Source organism: Sciurus vulgaris, assembly GCF_902686455.1.
Source record: "Sciurus vulgaris genome assembly, chromosome: 17".
Taxonomy (NCBI): Eukaryota; Metazoa; Chordata; class Mammalia; order Rodentia; family Sciuridae; genus Sciurus; species Sciurus vulgaris.
Window position 1 is genome coordinate 53,455,224 of NC_136478.1, and position 21,678 is coordinate 53,476,901.

General features: G+C 41.1%; 1 protein-coding gene across 3 annotated transcripts; it reads left to right on the plus strand.

Annotated features, from left to right (window-relative positions):
• Positions 1-2,041: 2,041 nt before the first annotated feature.
• Positions 2,042-21,032, plus strand: LOC306648676 (uncharacterized protein). Of its 3 annotated transcripts, none has more exons than XM_079118913.1 (8): positions 2,042-2,107; positions 10,388-10,526; positions 11,506-11,644; positions 11,733-11,805; positions 12,318-12,482; positions 15,811-15,937; positions 16,857-16,937; positions 18,493-21,032. In XM_079118913.1, the coding sequence occupies exons 5-8, from the start codon at positions 12,468-12,470 to the stop codon at positions 20,289-20,291; spliced, it is 2,022 nt and encodes a 673-aa protein (XP_078975039.1). In that variant the 5' UTR covers positions 2,042-2,107; positions 10,388-10,526; positions 11,506-11,644; positions 11,733-11,805; positions 12,318-12,467; the 3' UTR covers positions 20,292-21,032. The 3 variants fall into 3 exon arrangements, with proteins under 3 accessions (XP_078975039.1, XP_078975038.1, XP_078975040.1); XM_079118912.1 differs by having other exon boundaries at positions 12,440-12,482; XM_079118914.1 differs by lacking the exons at positions 2,042-2,107; positions 10,388-10,526; positions 11,506-11,644; positions 11,733-11,805 and having other exon boundaries at positions 11,834-12,482.
• The last annotated feature ends 646 nt before the right edge of the window (positions 21,033-21,678 follow it).

The window sequence follows — 21,678 nt, forward strand, 5'->3', positions numbered from 1 at the left end:
TGAGCTATCTGCTCCACAGGAAGGAGATATCTGCCAAAGGACCTAGGAAGTGAATATCTTCCAAATTAACAAGTGAATGTTAACACACCATCTGGGCTCCCTGGGACCTCCTGTCCGGGCACACCTGGAATGTAGCCTTTGAAGAACTCCTTTAAAACCTCTTTGTTCCTCTTGATAGACAGAATCACAATCTCTGGGACCGGAGTCCCCTGTGCTTCTCCTTTGCTAGCAAAGCAATAAAACTTCGTATTCCTTTTTCTCAAAACCGTGTCCTTGTTATTGAATTGGCATCCGGGACAAGGGGATAGGGACTGAGCTTTCGGTTACACAATGACAAAGGAAACAATGCTGCTTCCATATTTCGTGCTGTTTGATGTTTACCTGGAGAACTGGGGTCCACCTTCTGTGGTCTTTACCAATCAGTTGTTTATCTCCTCCTTCACATAGGGTGGGGGAGCTTTTGGCCCTGGTTAGTCCTCTCCGGAACTGTCATGGTCACCATTCCATTCAAGGGGCTTCAGCTAGTCAATCCTATGTTAATGTGAGTGCTGCTGTCAATGACTGGGCATTTATCTTAGTGAGACTGTGCTACTAATGAAATTTTGTTCTGAAATACATTGAGATCCTAACTTTACAGTGACTTCAGTAGATACTGCCAGAAGTTAACTCAATTGATCTTTCCTTCTTAATAATATATTATTTCTTAACTGTCTGCCCTTGTTTCAACCTGTTTATTCTCAGGATTGTTCTACAGATTACATGATTGTTCATTAAAAGTCATCCAAAAAAACCCAGTGGCCCTGCTTTGTTTCTGGTTCACATTTCTTTGGTCATTACTAACTGCTACCTAACAGCAGATAACTTCAGGTCTATATAATAAGGCAGTTTGTTGGTTAGTAAGGTGCAAACCATCCTTTATTATCTTTATTATTTATCATTTTTAGCTCAGACATAGTTCTCTTTTATAATTATTCCACCCCCTCCCCTCATATTTTCAACTTCTGACCCGAGAAACAGGGAACAACTGTAACCAGCTCAGTGGGTCCTTTTGCACGTGGAAGATAGAAATCAAATGTGGCTAACCAGGCGATTAAAAAGATTTTTATTGCATTGTTTAGTATAGCAAGGTAGCTACCCCACAGGCAGAGTGGCAAGGAAAGGAGCCTACCTATGGGCACAGTAGCAAAGAAGTCAAGCCATATACAGCATGTTTACATTTTGGGCCTAGAAATTAGCATAAGATATGGGACAATCTCTCATTGCACCTGTGCCAATTGCTGCATGGTCAAAATGTTTGATAATGGTTCAAAATGTGTCTAAAACTGTGTTAAGTACCCTCCTCCATCCACATGAATGTTTTAACTTGGAAATGCATGTAAATGAGGTTCCTGGTTTCGGTCTATGGGTTGTGGTCAGACCTGCTAACATCGGTTTGATATTTTCTTGTTGTTAGTCTTTAACAATGTTGTAGTTGGGTAGGCCTTTTTATCATTCTTAAGCATAAAGTGTGTATTTTCTTTAATCGTCTCCAATTTAAATTTTAACTCTTTAGTCCTGTCCTTGACACTTAAGCATGGAAAATGTGCCTTTCCGTTCATTGTCACCCAGTTTTAACCCTATACTTCTGCCTCACAATGTGAAAACAACAAGACAAACAAAACAAAAACAACGCTGGCCGATTTGGAAAACAAGCACTGATTTAGAGTCCACCTGCTAATCCAAAGGAAAATTTCAGGCTCAGCCTTACAGAGGATTCTGGGACGTGTAGTCCAGACCTTTCCTGTGGTTGGAGCACTTCCGCCCCGGGGAGGCGTGACCATGGTGGCTGCTCCACTGAGGGAAATAAGGAACTACTGGGATAGTATAATGCCCAGAATATTTGGTGGCATTTCGGCTATGGGAGCGAGAGAATATAAAGCCCGCCCTTCTCGGAGTTTCTGGGAAAGGCGACTCAGGCGATATTGTCGGCGACAGCACTTCCGCAAGGGGGCGGGGCTACGGCCCAGTGTCCTGCGGGATCTCGGGAAGTGTAGTTTCGGAACTCGGCGCCACCGGGGCACTTCCGCTGCGGGGTGTTGAGATTGCGGCCTGCCTATTTCTCAGGGAGGTGAGTGAATTTGGGGGCCCTGTGACCTCTTGTAACCTTTCTGACCTGATTGTAGGGTCAACGAGTTCTGCACCTGGGTCACCGAGAAGAGAAGCCGCGACTAGCGGAGGAGGGCGGGGTTGTGGGGCAGAGGCGGCCACCTGCCTTGGGTTCGCTGGAGCCTCTGCTTTTGGGGGCGGTGCGCGCGTCCGCGGGTTGGAGGCGGATCTGCAGCCCGCAGCGTTTGATCTCTGGGCTCTGCTGCCCAGCCCACCTTTCCTCTCCTTCCTCCCTCCCTGTCACTTCTGGCAACATAACGTTTGCTAAGAATCTTTCTGAGCCTTAGTTTCTTCTCGTGTAAAAGGAAACATTCCAAGTTCCTATCTTATCCATTTGTTTTCAGAATCAGTCTTAGAGTACAAGTTTAATGTTCAGGACAGCGTAGGCGAGGGGCAAGGTGTTGGCTGTTACTATTAGGACCATTATAATAACCAAAAAACTGTTCTTTCTTTGCAAGGTCTTTGCAGTACCACTCGCTGTTCTTTTTGAGCGGAAAAGAAGGCCACTCCTGGGCTACGCCCCCCAGCGCCCTCGGGTACTGAACATTGAACCGATTGCCTTGCGCATGCTGGGCACTGTATCACTGAGGTACTTCCTCAGCCCCTGGACTACTTCTGACCTGTTTTTTTTTTTTTTAAAGAAAGCATGCATCACTCACAGATGGAGTTTGGTGAGATCCTATCTGGGATTTGTGTTCCTTATATCTTTGGATATCCTAAGACATAGGGAACTTAAATAGGAATTAGGAACTTAAATAGAACCACAAAAAAAAGATAATGGTATCTTGCAGGAGCCTTCTTCCCCTGCCCTGTCTTCTGAAAGACTGCAGAGAGGAAGAGTGAATCCCAGGCTCCTGGCAACAGAGCCCCACTAGGCAGGACTTAGCATTCTTCTTCCTTTTCTGTTCAAAGTGGAAGAAGGTATTTCATTCATTAGCAAATGTTTCTGCTGCGAAAATGTGAAATTATAGTTGAATAGTTGGGAAAATGTGGCAAAATAATAGTCAGAATCAGAAAGAACTATTGAGGGCCAAGTAGCGTTTTAAGGGCTTGATGAAAATTAACGCATTTAACATTCACAAAGGCCCCATGATGTAGGCATTGTTATTAGCATTATTTCACAGAAGAGGAAGTAAAGATACAAAGAGCCTAAGTTGCAGGGTGAGGTGGCACATACCTCAGGAGGCTGAGGCAGGAGGATCCTCAGTTCAAAGCCAGCCTCAGCCGACAGCAAGGTGCTAAGCTACTCGACCCTGTCTCTAAATAAAATTTTTTAAAAAAGGGCTGGGGATGTGGCTCAGTGATTGAGTGCCCCTGTGTACAATCCCTGGTACCCAAACAAAGAGCCTAAGTTACTTATTCTATATTACAGTGCTAGTAAGAAAAGTGGAATTTCTGGGGGCTGAGGTTGTGGCTCAGTGGTAGACCGCTTGCCTAGCATGTGTGAAGCACTGGGTTCGATTCTCAGCACCACATATAAATAAATGAATAAAATAAAGGTTCATTGACATCTAAAAATATATTTTTTAAAAAAGTGGAATTTCTGTCTAGGATTTGTGTTCCTTATATCTTTGGATATCCTAAGGCACACAGTTTTGAATTAGGAACTTATATAGAAAAATAAGCTGGGGCTGGGGAGATAGCTCAGTTGGTAGAGTGCTTGCCTGGCAAGCACAAGGCCCTGGGTTCAATCCCCAGCACCACAAAAAAAAAAAAAAAAAAAAAAAAAAGAAAAAGAAAAGAAAAAAAAAGGAAGAAAAATAAGCTGTATAAATATCCAGTCATAAGAAACTAGATTCAAGGGAGTATTTGGGAGTAAGTTGGAACAGGGCCTTGGGCTGGCAAGGCAAGCACTCTACCAACTGAGCTATCTCTCCAGCCCCTATTGTAGAGGATTTTGACAGCAAGGTTAGTGAGTTTGTCCTCTTCTATAAAAATTTGAAGCATTCTCATTTAGCTTTACTTTAAGCAATATGTATAGTTCTGATCATAAAAATCCATACTCTTTGTAGAGAATTTCAAAAGTACGGATATACGTTAAAGGAAACATGAGGAATTACCCAACCTACTAGAATATAGATTATTAACTTTTTAATGCATTTCTGTTTTTAAACAAGTATTGTCTATGTTTATGAAATTGTTATCACTGGCTGGGGAGATAGCTCAGTTGGTAGAGTGCTTGCCTTGCAAGCAGAAGATCCTGGGTTCAATCCCCAGCACTGCAAAAAAAAAAAGAAAAGAAAAGAAAGTGTTATCACACTATTCATCGTGAGTTTTAACTTCCTTAGCTCTTGGGCATCTTTTTTTTGCAGGGGTGGGGGGAGTGGGGGGCAGTGTTTTACTGTTAGCCTTGAACTCACAATCCTTCCTGTCTGAACCTTTTTTTTTTTTTTTTTTTGGTGGCACTGGGGATTAAACCCAGAGTGCTCAACACTGGGTTCACATCCCCAGCCCTTTTTATATTTTATTTAGTGATAGGGTCTCACTGAGTTGCTTAGGGCTTTACTAAGTTGCTGAGGCTGGCTTTGAACTAGTGACCCTCCTGCGTCAGTCTCCTGATGTGCTGGTATTACAGGCCTGCATCACTGCACCCAGCTCTCTGAGTTTCCTGAGTAGCTGCAATTACAGGTGTGTGCTACCACCCTTGTCTCCTCAGTTTTTCACTATGGAAATTTCCACATATACCCAAAGCATAATTAACTAACTCCTATGTGACAGTCCCCCAACTTCAGTCCTTACTAATCTTGATGCTTCTCCCTCTCACCCACCACATTTTTACCCCTTGAGTATTTTAAAGTGAACTCGGACTTTTTAAGTAGATAAGTAGGATGGAGATATATATATATATATATATGTTTATATTATGAAGACCAGGGGACAGGAGATTATACTCATTTGCTAGGGCTCTGATGACAGAGTGCCACAAATTAAGTGGCTTAAATAACCGAGATTGATTTTCTCACAGTTCTGGAGGCAAGAAGTTTAAGGTCAGAATGTCAGGAGCTTTGACTTTTTCTGAGACTTTCCTCCTCCGTGTGCCAGAACTCTATCGCCCCTCTGTGTGTTGAGGTACTCACTTCTGTAAAAGCAGTATATCCAGATATAGTCACATTCTGAGATACTGAGGGTTAGGACTTCCATATGTTAATTTTGGAGGGAACACAATTGAGCCCATAACACATGTTAACGGCAACTCTGAGGTTCTTGCTCTTGGCAACTAGGAGAATATTACTCATGTGAGAAAGAGTTGCAGTTAGGAAAAAGAAGATGGTGAATTCTTTGCTGCTTTGAAGGTGTGCTTGCCACTGGCACATAACTCTTGGTTTCTTTTCTCTGTACTGTTAGGCTGCAGGGACCCCCGTTTCACAGACCTCATCATATTCTCAGAGTAACAAAAGGTGGGCAGAGAGGAGTTATTCAGTGAGTGTGATTCATGTAGCTGTCCCAATAGGCCATGGGAAATAGGGTGCTGCAGCTTGGGCTTAGGGCACAAAATAAAAAGACTATATACCTTGTCCTTTATCTCGCTTTTTGGTGGGTTATAGAATCCAACAACTTTTTTCAGAGTATTCAAAAATTGATGTACAATTATGGATAATATTTCATGATCTAAAATTCTTGTAGAGGCAAATCAAGATTTATGTTCACAGTGTTGTAGATTGCAGGAGATCTTCAGAGGGATGAGAACTGCTACCATTTATTGGGTGCCTCTTATGACTCAAAAGAATTTGCAGTGCTTTACACACGCATTTATTTTTCATGACAATTCTATTCTTAATTTCATTTTAAATAGGAAAAAATAGGCACAGACAAGTTAACTGAATAAGTAGCCTCCTGTCACAGTTCAGCCAGGGGCAGAGCCTTTGTCACACCTCAGCCCTATGTTGAAACCTAGTTTGAGCATTCAGTAACCAGATAACCTTGGGCAAGTTATTTAATTTCTCTGTGCCTCAGCTGCTTTACCTGTCAAGCAAGGATAATATCAATATCTACCTTCTAAAGTTCTTATGATTAAAAGAGATGTAGTATATAAAGTGCTTGGAACAGGTAGTAAGTCCTCTCTGTGTTAAAGGTTCAAGTTGTCCTTTATTTGTTAATGTTGAATATGCAACATTAAAACTGCAACAAGTTGGGGCTGGGGGTATAGCTTAGTGGCAGAGCACTTGCCTAGCATGTGCGAAACTGACTGGGAGAAAATGTTAAATGATACGTGCAGCTTGCATTCTGTTTCTGTCGAACAGCACTGATCTAGAGGGAAGTCTTCCCTTTCACTCTAAGGACTTGCCTCCAGGGGCATTTACCAGTCATTCTGCTCTTCCTGTCTTTTAGAGCCCAAGGAGCACCTTATAATGCAGAGGAGTAATCAGGAGGTTGAGTGCCAGACTTAGCCCAGCCTTGGGCTTCCTGGGTGCCCTTGGGCAGTTCTATTAACTCCTTGGGAGTATAGAATATGTAATGGTTTTTGAACTCTGGTCACATTGGAGTCACCTGGGGGACTCAGTAAAAATTACAAAGATCCATTCCTTACATTACTTAATAAGCTTGACCTTGTGCTCATGGTTAGTTTTCTGGGTAATTCTGGTGTTATTCTGATTATCTGTTCACCTCATTGGTGAAGGCAGGATTCCAAACTGCTATGGTCTGAGTGTGTCTCACAATTCTCATTATAATCCCTATTGTGGTGACATTATGAGGGGGCCCTTTCGGGAAGTGATGAAGGCCCTTACTAAAGTCTTCAGGGAGAATTCTCCTCTCTTGATCTTCTGCCACATGAGGGCACAGCATTTCTCCCCTCGTATTGCCCCTTCTGTCCCCTTTGTCACAAGAGGACACAGCAAGAAGGCCCTTACTAGACATGTAGCCTGCCAGAGCCCTGAACCTAGACTTTCCAAATCTGTGATCAGACTGTGAAAAATAAATTTTTATCATTTACCAATTATCCAGTCTGTGGTATTTTGTTACATCAGCACAAATGGACTAAGATACTGACTAAATATGAGTTGACTGAACACACAAGCCCGATGCTACTTACAGTGATAAGATCGGCAGCAGCATATCAGCCACGTATATTCACAGCTTAGGGAGAAGGACACTATACTCCAGGCAGAGCCACAAATGACTTCAGGTTTTCACCTCTAACTTTTCTACAGATTTAACCAAATGAGGCTATGGTAGGTAGACCTTGTAGTGACAAAAAGGTGACCCTTGGTTTCCATAGGAGGATGGATTGTTTGAATAATTTTGCAGCCTGTCAGGGAGGTGAAACCTGTTCTGTCAGGGACCTGATGGAGTTCTTGTGTTCCAGCTGAGAGGATGAATTATGCCTGGGTCTGAATTTACAAAGGAGACTGAGTGTTGACAAGGAGAGGTTAGTGCCATTGACAAAGATTTGGTTTTATTTTGTTATGTTTTTGAGGTACTGAGGATTGAACCCGGTGGTGCTCTCCACTGAGCTGCATCCTCAGCCCTTTGTATTTTTTATTTTTAGCCTTGAACTTACATCCTCTGGTCTTGGCCTCCTGAGTAGCTGGGATTACAGGCATGTACCACAGTGTCTGGCTTGAAAGAAGATTTTTGGTATTTACACTTCTCCTGGAAGTGAGAGGCACATCATGTACACAGGGCCTCAGGAAGCAGGCCACATTAGGGGTCAGGGAGCAGACAGAAAGGAACTGAGACTGCTTGTATGACTTGGGTAGCTCAATGGACTGTCCTCTGTTGAGTACTGAACGAAAACAGGCAGGTCAGGGTTAGTGGTTGAAGGAATAGTGTCTTTGGTGTCCTATGAAAGCTTCATGCAAGGAAGATGTAAATAGCTTTGGTTGTAAGTCTCGCTCTATGATTAAGCAGATTTAGAGATTAGGAATAACAAATGTCAAATAGTATAGAATCTAAAGACATGCTAAATATGTAGGGAATATTTGGGTTTGGGCAGGGAATATTTCCTGCCAAATAAGGGTGTATCTGAAGAGGACAGAGGAACTCACAGTCAGGCCTTTTGAGCCCTGTGAACTTCAAAGATGTCAAAGTAGGCCTCACAATACAGACACACACTGGACTTTGAGAAGTATTGTCTAGTGGCTGAGAACACTTCTGTAATCCCAGCTACTGGGGAGGCTGAGGCAGGGGAATCACAAGTTTGAGGCCAACCTGGGCAACTTAACATTGTCTCAAAAAATAAAAAGGACAGGGAATGTAACTCAGTGGTAGAGGGCCCCTGGGTTTAATTCCCAGTAACCAACCCCCCCTCCCCGCCCAGCCAGAGAGAGAGAGAGAATGAGAATATGAATGAATGAATGGTCTGGGTTTCCTTGGGTGTAATGTGGGGATGGGAGTGGAGTTGATCTTGGTCCTCCTGATCCTAACAGACCTTGAGTCTAATCCCATTTGTTAGTATTAGAGAAACAAGCTTGCAATTTGTGTTTATGGTCTGCAGTGTTTTGTCCTTGGGCAGCTGGGCAGTCTGTTAGGTCTGTAGAAAAGTTAGAGGTGAAAAACTGGTCATTTGTGTGAAGACACTTAGAGAGCTATTTTTTTTTCCTGAAACATGAGGATAGTATGTATTGAATGTTACCATTTCTGACACAAGAACTAGATAATAATCATATGTTAAGGTCAGTGTTAAACCTCTCCTTCAGAGAGCTATTTTTGACTAATGCTACTCACATTGTGATCCAGGGGCCAGCAGCAGCAGCATCACTTGAGAGGTATTGTTAGAAATGTCAATTCTTCGTACCTATCCTTGAACTTCTGACTTAGAATTTCTAGGGGTGTCCTGTATGTTTCACAGGATCACCAGTCAACTCGTAGAGCATTAAAATGTGGGCAGCACTAGAACAGACTAGTGTTAGTTTTTTTTTTTTTTTAACTAAAAATATTTTCTGTTTCCATGTGATTAATTTACATTTTGACTCTGAGCTATTTATCTCTATGACTCTTTCTCCCTGGGTCAGGTCTCTGCTCAAATGTGAGAGAAACCTTCTATGACAAAAACTTATTCTGTAACAGTCACACCTTCCACCTCTTCTTATCCTATTAGCCTGCCTCATTATCAAGAGCACCTTTCACCATATATTGTTGGTTTGTTGTGGTCCTGTACCCCACTGTACTAGCAGCTTTGTGAGATTAGGTTCTTTGCTTCACTCACCTTGTGAAGTACCTTTCTGGTCTAGGACCCTTGGCTGGCACCGAGTAGGCTCTCAATAAGTATATACTTACATTGAATGAATGAAGAAGAGGATAAATAATGAGGCCTGATCTACATAATATATTTATTAATTGTTCACTCAGTAATTCAGAGTCATTCTGCAGATCTTTTTTTTGGGGGGGGGGGGGTGCTGGGGATTGAACCCAGGGCCTTGTGCATGCGCGAGGCAAGCACTATACCAACTGAGCTATATCCCTAGAACCCCATTCTGCAGACCTTTGTTGAGTTTCTACAGCAGCATGCTAGCTGTTGGGATGCAACAGGAAACAAACTCCCTGGGGGACAGAGCAGTGGATATAAATTAGTAAGTTGCATAGTGGAGTACTGGCAAGTGGTAAGTGCTGGGAGAAAGATTTAAGCAGGAGGGGTGAGGAAGAGAGAATGTGTGCAGTTAGGAGATGGAAAGTCTCTACAGGGTGGCCAGGGAGGGGCTCGCTGAGGTGCTGACATTTGAACAAAGAAGGAAATGGTGCATGGTGTGGCCCTCCTGGCTTTCTCTCTGGCTTCTTCCTCTGGAGGATTCCTCCTGTCTGCTGGGAGAGTAATCTGTTTCCAACACAAAAGGAATCTTCCTGCTCTCCTTTCCATGGCCCTGAGTCAGGAACTCACACTTCATAGTTTGAATCTTCCTTCCTGCCCATCTTTTTCTGCCTCATTTGTCCTTGTGTGGTTATGTTCATCCTCTAGCAGTTTTTCAAGGATTCTGCTCCTCTTCAGCTAACACAGCTCTTGTCATCCTCCAGGGCTCAAATCAAGCCATGTTTTAGAACTCCTTCCATTCCAGTGTGAGCGCAGGCCCTTTTCTTGTTCTGCCAGAGGGTCCTATGCAGAACTCTGGCACTTAGGTGGAGCATCATTGCTGATTTCCTAATCAGCATCTTGAAACTGGGTTCCCATATGTGTTTGCTGAGTTGATAGGCTCATTTGTTTAATGAAGAATCAGTAAGTTAACCTGTGTAGTGCTAACTATGCAGGCAGTGAAATAGTTGTCATTCTCCATATTTTGATGGACACATTCTTTGGTTTCCTTAACAGGGATCCAAATAGGCACTGACTGAAGAACAGAAGACATCTTCCTGCCAGGTGCCATGGCATACACCTGTAATCTCAGCGGCTGGGGAGGCTGAGACAGTTCAAAGCCAGCCTCAGCAATAGTAAGGCGCTAATCAACTTGGTGAGACCCCATCTCTAAGTAAAATACAAAATAGGACTGGGGATGTGGCTCAGTGATCCAGTGCCCCTGAGTTCAATCCCTGATGCCCCAAAACAAAAAAAAAAAAAGAAAAAAGAAAAAAATCTTCCTAAGATGGTATTTTTAAAAATCTAGAGATGACTTTCCTCTGAGATGACCTTGATCTTGTCCAAGAACAGTGAATGTTGTGAAAAACCTAGAGGAAAGACTTGGAAATAAAACTCCTGCTCTCTAAATCCTCACAGTTGGGGGTCAACCACAAAATTTTGCAACCCAAAGAGATCTTTTTTTTAATGTCCATATTTTTAGTTGTTGATGAACCTTTATGTTATTCATTTTTATTTATATGCAGTGCTGAGAATTGAACCCATGTGCCTCACACATGCTAGGCAAGCACTGTGCCACTGAGCCACAATCCCAGCCCCTCACATTTTCTCCTTATAAGGACACTAATCCCATTGTGGAGTTTTTACCCTCATGATTTAATTTTCTCCCAGAGGCCCAGTACCATCACATAAGGGTTTTAACATATGAATTTTGAGGGACTACGTTCATTCAACTCATAGCACCATGGAAGGAGCATTTTGACTCTTTCACATAAAGTAGCCATGTTGGTGTCTGGGGAATAGCTACTGAAGGATTAAGCTGCCAGACACTTCCAAAAGCTTTATGTATACCTAGTCACTTTCACTGACCTTCCTATGAGTTTGGTATTGTTAATATTATCCCCAATTTTTAGATTATACACAAAGGCACAAAGTACTAGCAAGTGGAGATGCCAGTATTCAAATACCGGAGGGCTGGGTTTAGAGCCTGTTCTGTTCATAGCTCAGTTCTCATCTCCTCAAGCAAATCCTTTGGCTTCAATGTCCTCTCCATTTCTGTGTCTGTCTTTTACCTGTAGTTCTCATTTCTCTCTCTGTCAGACCTTAGACTTCCATCTGCTTATTTTTGTCTTTAGAAACAACAGAAACAAGATTTAGAACACTGGCTTCAGTGTCAGAGCTGGATTCAGGGACCACTCCTGCCTCTTGACCTCACCTGTTCAATAGGTGTAAGAACTGTCATCATCGTTTCTTGAAAACTTACTGAAATGCCAGGTACTTTGCCAAGAGTACTACATGAATTTATTCATTTATTCCCCATAATAATCCTGTGGCTAACATTCTGTTTTTCTTCTTTTTATAGCTGAAGATAGGCACCAAAGTTTAGGTGATTGGACAAAGGTCACCTAACTACTGTAACAGTAGCTTCTTCACAGGTATGTGTGAGGGATCTTCACAGGTATGTGTGAGGGACCTAAATGAAACTTGTTTCACAGAGCCCTTAACATCTACTTAGTGTTTATTTAATGTTAAGCATTATTGTTTTTGTTATGATGATGATAATTAGCTTGATAATTTCATTGACATTGATTATCAAACTTATGGTTAAGTAAATCTTATAGAGACACAGGTTTTTATTAAAGTTCCTTATCTCCGTGATAGTCTTTTTAAGGCCCTACCTTGTTAACAAGGTAGATTTTGCAACTCAGTCGTCCATATAGTCAAATTCACAGAGACAGTGGTCTTCCCTGGGGAAGAGGGAGTGGGAGTTACTGCTCAGTGGGTTCAGAGGTTCAGTTCGGGTGGTACAGACGTGTGGGTGGTCGCACAGCATCGTCAGTGCACTTACTGAATTGTACACTTACAAGTGGTTAAAGTGGTACATTACCTTATGTATTTTACACCCCAAAAACTTCAGTTGTGTGGGAAATCTTAAATATTATTTCAGAGGCATCAAGTTAAGCATGACAAACTAAGAGAATAACAGATACTCCAGAGGTTCAAGGTGATTTTCAATTGACAGCAGTAACCTCTTGGCTTTTTTTCCTCCTCACGTTATGCCTTCCTAAGACTCGGTGTTCCCCAGAAGGAGGACACAATGACCAAGTTCAAGGTGAGTTGGGCTTACTTTTCTACATTTTAAATTGTCCTTTTCATTTCTCAAAGATTGCATACGTTTTCCTTCTTTTTCTGAGGAAGAATTAAGATAACAGTTGGCATTTGAGAAGCTCTTGGGTGCCAGATGCTTTTATTTTAGTATAGTTTAATTTTTGTTGCTTTATTGTTTTATAATTTGATCAGAAGCATAGAAAAGTCAGTAGTGAATAAAAATCTCCCAATTTTCTATTTTTTGGAATAAAATTATTTTCCCATGTTTTCTTCACATACATCCATAACAGTATGTTTGTAATCATTATGTAGATAAAATTGTTATGTCTTTTATAAGGAATATTATGTGCCCCGCATTTTTTCAAATATATTTTAAAAATTTTAGATGTTTATAGACCTTTATTTTATTCATTTATTTATATGTGGTGCTGAGAATCAAACCCAGTGCTTCATATATGTTAGGCAAGTGCTCTACCACTGAGCCACAATCCCAGCCCAGCCCTGCATTTTTAATGATTATATCATTGTGTTAGCATTCTGTCACTTTGACCAAAAGTAACAACTTAAAGGAGGAAAAATTTATTTTGGCTCATGGTTTCAGAAGTTCAGTCCATGGTCTTTTGGCTCCAAGGCAGAAATATGGTGGCAGGGCCTGGTAGAGGAATGCTGCTCAGCTCATGGCAATGTGGAAGAAGAGACGGGGAGGCACCAGGGACAAATATAGTCCCAAGACCATGCTCCAGCGACCTGCTTCCTCCATGTCTAACATGCCTATCATTTTCACCTCTCCTGGTGAAGTCCATTCAAATTATTAGTCCATCAAATGGACTAATCCACTGATGAAGTCAGATCCCTCAATCCAATCTTTTCACCTCTGAGCATTGCTGCATTGACTAATATATGATCCTTTCAGTGAACATTCCAGGTCCAAACCACAACAATTGATATTCCCTTAAGTTGGCATACTCTGATTGGGGCAGAGTTGAGAGATTATTTTTCCCTATTTATGGATATTTTAGTAGTGTAGAATTTTAACAGCGTTAAAAAACATTGTAGTACAGTTTTCCCAAATACAAGCATTTCCCCAAAAAAGGAATTTGGAGGAGTTTTGCTATTATTTTTTTTTCCTAATATTTGAGGAACACTAAATTGAAAGAGTATAACCGAAAGCTCTGTCCTTGTCCTGGATGCCAATTCAATTTTAACAAGGACAGTTTTGAGAAATAGGAAAAAGAAGTTTTATTTCTTTGTTAGCAAAGGGGAACTCCTGTCCCAGAGGCTGTAATTCTGCTCATCAGGAGGAACAGGGCTCTTACCATTCCAGGTGTGCCCTGACAGGGGGTCCCAGGGATCCCTGATGGTGTGTTAACATTCACTTGTTAATTTGAGAGATATTCACTTGCTAGATCCTCTGGCAGATAACTCAAGGCTCCCTCCTCCCCCTCCCGCCTCCCGCCGCGCCCCCGCCCCTCCCCCTCGCTATTAGGGAGGGGGAGAGGGAGAAGAGGAAAAGGAAAACTTGTCCCTTTTAAAAATAAGCCTCAGAGGTATATTCAAAAGGTGAAATGGACCACTATTACAAAAGTACTTTTGATATGTGGTACTTTGATATTTTGTATGTAGAATGTAAAAATATATCTTGATGCAACATGATGTAACTGATTAAAGATCACATAATAAAGCTAGATATTTCTCACCCATGCCTGAGTTACACCCTGGGTGTATTTACTTACTGATCTACATTTTTAAAATTTATTACATTTATTTATTTTGTTGAAGTAATAGTGTACTTAATTTTTAAAGCCATAATTCAAGAAGACTTGCTAGGTACTTTTATTGCATTTAATTCTCAAAGCAATCTTATAAAGCAGTGCTTGATTTTGTGTGTATTGCAAAGAGTGAGGATTACAGAATTTCAGGAAAGTGCTAGCTAAATTCACACTGGAGACTGAAGAATAAAATGATTCAGAAGGTCTGCTACATTTTTTACTTGGATAAGGGAGCAGGGAAGGGCAAAGAATTCTCTGCCCAAAGGACTTAGGCCTTTCTTTGTGGGTGCCGAACTTGTCCTGGTGGGTGGAAGATGTTACAGATCATACTCCTTCTCACTTCACTCTTCATTGACCCATTGTCTGTGAGCATTGGACATTTAGGGTGCCCGAATGTGCAGGACTCTAGGGATGAACAGTGTGCAAGTGAAAAGTCAAAACAATGATTATTTCTTTTTTGTGGTGCTGGGCCTTGTGCATGCAAGGCAAGCACTCTACCAAGTAAGCTATATCACCAACCCAGTGCTTAATTCTTAATCAGAAAAATTTCTAATCATGGGTAATTTTACCTCCTAGGCAACATCATTTTTTATTGTATTTTTTTTTTTTATTTTTAATTTTTTTTGTTCTAATTAGTTGTACATGACAATGCATGTGTACATTTTGGTAGCTCATACGTAAATGAAGTGTAATCTCTCATTTTTCTGATTATAAAAATTGTAGGATCACATCAGTCATGCAGTCATATATGGACATGGCAACATCTTGACACAATTTGTCACAGTTGAGGGTGCTATTAGTAGCTAGTGGATAGAATCTAGGGATGCTTCTAAACATCCTGCAGTGCACCAGACAACCCCCTGTAGACAAGAAGTAACTGGCCCAAAATATCAGTAGTGCTAAAGTTGAGAAATACTGCTGTATGCAAAGCTAGCTATATGAGAGTAATAGCAAAATGTAGGAGGAAATGTGTAATATAGACGTATACATACATATACTGAAAAACAAAAGTTTAAAATATTTAATAGAAATTTTACAGAGCCATAAGATAAAACTCTAATTGGAATATAAGGGAAAGGCCAAAGAAAAAATAAAGAAGGCCAGTAAATATATGAAAATAGAATCTCATTAATCATCAAATAAGTGCAACTAACCAAAACAAGTTGTTTTTTACTGACTAGATTATTGAGAATTTTTTAAAAAATCAGTATTGTCTGTGGTAATTTAGATAAATATGTATATTCTTTGGGGGAAGGATAAAATAGGGGAAATTTTGAAAAGAAAATCTCACTGTACGTCAAATTTGAAATTGCTTATTTTTTGATACTGTAATTTTTACCTCTAAGAAAATAATTGGATGGACTGATATCTATGAAAAAGTTGTTCTTTTCAGCATTTATTATGACAAGAAAAAAATCTTTAACATATATTATAGTAAAGTTGACTTTGGTCTCTTGGAATCTGGAACTGCTTCCTATACATCTTTTCCACTTTTCACAGTGTTACCCTTCTTCCAGTGGATCTTTGTTGCAGAATTTAGGTGAAGTCTGTTTGATGTTGTAGGAGATGGTGACATTCAAGGACGTGGCTGTGGTCTTCAGTGAGGAGGAGCTGAGGCTGCTGGATTCTGCCCAGAAGAAGCTGTACCGAGATGTGATGCTAGAGAACTTCAGGAATGTGGTCTCAGTGGGTGAGGACAGATGCTTTGGCTGAACTTTAGCTCCTTGTGGCATGTCTGTGTCCCTCTCTGTGCAGGACTTTGGAGTTTTCTAATCATTATGAGACAGCTGAAATCTTTCTGGCCTTTCTCCCCTGGGTAGTGTGTGTTTTTGTAAATAAATCAAATCGACAGCGTGATTGCAGTAAGTTTTTGTCCTTTCTCAAATTACAGTCATTGCAAATTAGTGAGTTTTTAGTGAATCATATGAACATTTTTTAATGAAACAGAGTAGAAAATACTGTGCTTGGCCATAATTGCACATTGCAGCAAAAACTGCATCCCATTGCCTAGAACTGTGAGAGAGACAGTGGGGAGAGATACAGTTGGGGGGGGGGGGGGATACAGTGAAAACAGACATTTTTTTTTCCAGTAGTGTATACTAATGTCTTAATATTTGGAGTCTTTGCATAGAATATATTTCCTCTGTTGAGTCATGATTGAAAGTTTGGAAAACACTAGTTTTAGTAGTCTTTTTTTTTTTTTTTTTGTGGTGCTGGGGATTGAACCCAGGGCCTTATACTTGCGAGGCAAGCACTCTACCAACTGAGCTATCTCCCCAGCCCGAAAACGCTAGTTTTAAAAAAAGTTTTTTTTTTTTTTTTTTAGTTGTAGATGGACACAATACATTTGTTTTATATATTTATTTTTAATTGTTTTTTAAAGCTGTAGATGGATAGCATGCCTTTATTTTATTTTTTATGTGGTGCTAAGGATTGAACCCAGTGCCTCACATGTGCTGGGCAAGTGCTCAACCACTGAGCCACAACCCCAGCCCCTTGGAAAACATGTCCTAAAGAGGATGCAGGGAGAATGACAATTTTTAGTAATTTTGGCCTCTAATGTCCTTTCCCTCTAATTGGGATATGTTTTTATCTTTGTCTTTTCACAGGACATCAGTCCATCACACCAGATATAGAGAGGCAAGAGCTTTGGATGATGAAGGTGGCAACTCAGAGTGGTAACTCCCCAGGTGAGCATCATGCAGTTTGGAGTCTGTCCTTGTCACATTCACAGCTTTGGCTCTGGGTTAAGTCAATGCCTGGGTCTCTGATGACCATAGCAGTCTTTGTTCTCTCACTCTTCAGTTGTGCTCTTTTATAGTCCTCTCTCCACTTTGACTTTTTTTTGCAGGGGAGTACTGGGATTGAACCCCAAGGTGCTTAACCACTGAGCCACATCCCCAGTCCTATTTTGTGTTTTATTTAGAAATAGGGTCTCACTGAGATGGTTAGTGCCTCAGTTTTACTGAGACTGGCTTTGAACTTGTGTTCCCCCTGCCTCAATTTCCCAAGCTGCTGAGATTACAGGCGTGCGCCATCATGCCTGACCTGATTGACTCTTCAATATTAGATCATGTCATTCCTTATTCTAAACCTCTGATGATTTCTTACTTGATTTAGAGTAAAATTCAGATACCTAAAGTGATTTTTAATGTCCCACGTATCTGCTCCTTTCTCTTCCCCCATTATTCTATAAACACAACCTGTGACTTTCCTCTTTGTCAGTCAGTTCCATCCATACTGGCCTCTTTGCTAGACTGAGTGTGCTCATGCCTCATCACCTGCTGTTTGAAGGAGTGGTGTTTCCTTCTGTCATCCTCTTGGCCCTTCCCTTACTTCATTAGGTCTCTTCTCAGATGTCACATCCTAAGAAAGGCCTCCCATGACCACTCGGTTAATTTTGCCTTCTTCCTTCTTTCCTTTCCCTGTTTTATTTTATGTATAAGCATTGATCGCCACTTAGCATATTAACATATTTTTGTTTACATATTTATTTCACTACATTCTCACTGGAATGTGACTTCAGAGGAGAGGAGAAATTTTGTCTACCCTGTTGCTCTATCCTCAGTGTATAAAACAGACCTGGCAGAGGGCATGTTTTCTATAAATATTTGTTGAATGAATGAATGAGTTACATGGATTTTTTTCTCTTAGTTGTGGAGATACTTAAAGGTTGGTAAGTACAAATGTGTGATGAAACATAGTCTAGAACAGCTTTATTCTCCTGTTAGGTGTCTAATCTATTTCTAGTTTATAAGGTTCTTTATATATGTAGATATATGCTAGATTCTTTTTTTATGTAGATATATGCTAATATTCATTAATTCACTGTCTTAGTCTGTCAAGACTGCTATAACAATTACCCCAGACTGAGTGGCTAGGCCAGTTGTCCATGCAGTAAGCAGAATTATGTAGAAGATTTTTACTAGACATCTGCTGCAGCAAAAGAAGACAAGGCTTTTTAGTAAGGTGTCAGGTTCTTGGTATAGATTTCCTGGGAAGTATTATTCTTGCTCTATGGCTATCAAATTTCTAACTTGTAGCTCACTTATGAAACTTAGGAAAACTCTAAGTAGGTGTCATTACTGTGTAGTGAATGGGAGCCTGGTAGACTGCCTCTTGGTTTTGGGGGTCACAGATAACCCAATGCACGATGATAAAACCTTAGGCTGGGGGCTTCACCATGTACCTTTGACACATCTGTACAGAGCATTCACATGCCTCATCTCTGAATTCTCTTTACAGGAAATAAGAATCTAAGTGAGATGGAGACTCTCCAAGAAGTCAAATTAAGGTATCTGCCACATGACGAGCTTTTCTATTCACAAATCTGGCAACAGGTTACAGGGGAGTTAACTGGGCATCAAGATTCCATGAGAAATATTCAAGGCACTGGCTCTCGGTTGAAAAAACAAGATGTTGCACCCTCTGAAGATGTGTTCAGGAAATGGTATAACCAGGATTCATGTCTTCAAGTTCACCACAGAATCCATGTTGGTAAAAAACCTTACAAAGGGGAGGCATGTGAGAAAAGTTCAATTTGGGATTCTCATCTTCAAGTTAACCAGAGAGCCCACGCAGAAGATAAGCCCTACAAATGTGAAAAATGCGATAATACCTTCCGTCGGTTTTCCAGTCTTCAGGCCCATCAGAGAGTGCACAGTAGAGAGAAATCAAACAAATCCGATGCATTGTGTAAGGGTTTCAGTCAAAAGTTGCAATTTCACCATCATCAGAGAGTCCCTACTGGGGAGAATCCATACAAGCATGAGGGGCATGGGAGGAATGTCCAAAAAAGCTCCTATTGCCAAGGTCCTGTGGTAGTCCACACAGGAGAGAAGCCCTATAAATGTGAGGAGTGCGGAGTGAGCTTCAGTCAGAGCTCTTATCTTCAAGTCCATCAGCGAGTCCACACTGGAAAGAAACCTTATAAATGTGAAGAGTGTGGGAAGGGCTTCAGTTGGCGGTCACGACTACAGGCCCATCAGCGAATCCATACTGGAGAGAAGCCATACAGATGCAGTGCATGTGGCAAGGGCTTCAGTTACAGCTCACACCTTAACATTCACTGTAGAATCCACACGGGAGAGAAACCCTATAAATGTGAGGAGTGTGGGAAAGGCTTCAGTGTGGGATCACACCTTCAAGCCCACCAGATAAGCCACACTGGGGAGAAACCATACAAGTGTGAGGAGTGTGGGAAGGGTTTCTGTCGGGCCTCAAATCTTCTGGACCATCAGAGAGGCCATACTGGAGAGAAACCATATCAATGTGATGCTTGTGGCAAGGGTTTCAGTCGTAGCTCAGATTTTAACATTCATTTTAGAGTCCATACGGGAGAAAAGCCCTATAAATGTGAGGAGTGTGGTAAGGGCTTCAGTCAGGCCTCAAATCTTCTGGCCCATCAGAGAGGCCACACTGGAGAAAAGCCATACAAATGTGGTACATGTGGGAAGGGCTTTAGTCGGAGTTCAGATCTTAACGTTCACTGTAGAATCCACACAGGAGAGAAACCCTACAAATGTGAAAAGTGTGGCAAGGCCTTCAGTCAGTTCTCAAGTCTTCAAGTGCATCAGAGAGTCCACACTGGGGAGAAGCCATACCAGTGTGCCGAGTGTGGGAAGGGCTTCAGCGTAGGCTCACAGCTCCAAGCCCACCAGAGGTGCCACACTGGAGAGAAACCATATCAGTGTGCCGAGTGTGGGAAGGGCTTCTGTCGGGCCTCAAATTTTCTGGCTCATCGTGGAGTCCACACCGGAGAAAAACCATACCGATGTGATGTGTGTGGAAAGCGTTTCCGACAGAGATCCTACCTTCAAGCCCACCAGAGGGTCCACACTGGAGAGAAGCCATACAAATGTGAGGAGTGTGGGAAGGTCTTCAGTTGGAGCTCCTACCTTCAAGCCCACCAGAGAGTGCACACTGGAGAAAAACCATACACCTGTGAGGAGTGTGGGAAGGGCTTCAGTTGGAGCTCAAGTCTTATAATTCATCAGCGAATCCATGCTGATGATGAGGGTGACAAGGACTTCCCTTCATCATAAACTCTGAAGTTTTATGTTTTAATATCTCAAATGGGTGCTGAAATAATCCAATTATCAGAGCTGTTATAGGAGATAAAAAATTTGCTTCATTAAAAGGGTTGGTGTTTTCGCTAAAGATGGATAGAGGTTGGGGACCAAACACAGAAAAGCCTTATAAGAATGGAACCATAGAACTTTATTCAGAACCTTGACCCTTAACAGATATACACAGACAAGAGGCTGAAGAAGGATGAATCTGATATGGAGTGAACTAAAAAGTACCAAGATGGAAGTTCCAAAGTCCATTCCAATAGAATATAATCACCAAGAGAGTAGAGACTTTGTTGACTGCCAAATCTCTGTGTTTTCAGTGCCTAGTATATTGTATGCTCACAGTAATTGCTAAATAGTAGAAAAGAGACCAGTCATATTTGAAGGTTTTTTAATCCAGTTCTAAATTAGTTTCTGTAAAATTGTCCTCAAATGAATTGTTCTACAAGGCATAGAGGACATTTAAATTAGATATGCACTCATTTTTCCAACCCAGCCCATCCTATAAACAAAGGTTTATGAGTGGTAACTCATTAGTAGGTTCATAAATCAATTTAGTGGATTGTGACCAGAATTTTTGTATGCTAACAGGACCTTATTGGGGTATAGTTTGAGTTCAATAATGTGTATAAATCTCAAATTGGTGGCTTCCTTTTTTTTTTTTTTTTTGGTGCTGAAAATGGAATTCAGGGTCTCACTCATGCTAAGCAAGTCCTCTATCACTGAGCTATACCCCAGTTCACTTCCTGATTTTTGACAAATGTATACAATATTTCTGTTAAACAGAAAGTTTCTTTCTTTCTTTCTTTCTTTTTGTTTTTTTTTTTAATGTGGTGCTGGGGATTGAACCCAGGGTGTTGTGCTTGACAGGCAAGCACTCTATGGACTGAGCTATAGCCCCAGCCCCTAGAAAGGTTCCTTGTGCCCATTCCCAGTCAATCCCACCTTCTATGGATTAGTTAGATCTGCTCAGTTTCATATTGGTTCATGTGTTCTTTTCTATATGTGGATTATTATGATTGTTTCAGATTCAGAGAAGACATTTAATAAAATTCAACATCTAGTTATGATAAAAATTTCTTAGATAAAAGATATATGAAAATCTAATAGTTTTTAAAAACTTTTAAGGAATAATTTATATACACTAAACTGACTTTAGTATATCATCTGAGCTTTGGCAAATACTGCCAGGTCACCACCACCACAATCAAGAAATTTGAGTTTCTAGCACCCCCTGTCTCAAAGTTCCCTTGTTCTGTTTAGTCAGCCCTTCTCTCCATTGCCAGCCCTTGGCAACCACTGATATGTTTTTGGTTTTACTTTTTTGCAGTGGAATCTTATAGTTTGTAGCTTGTTG

Excerpts from the sequence above, each read along its gene's own strand:
- LOC306648676 (XM_079118913.1), top strand. Across the intron at positions 15,938-16,856 it reads CAGGAATGTGGTCTCAGTGG|GACATCAGTCCATCACACCA; the intron begins GTGAGGACAGAT and ends GTCTTTTCACAG. Across the intron at positions 16,938-18,492 it reads TCAGAGTGGTAACTCCCCAG|GAAATAAGAATCTAAGTGAG; the intron begins GTGAGCATCATG and ends TTCTCTTTACAG.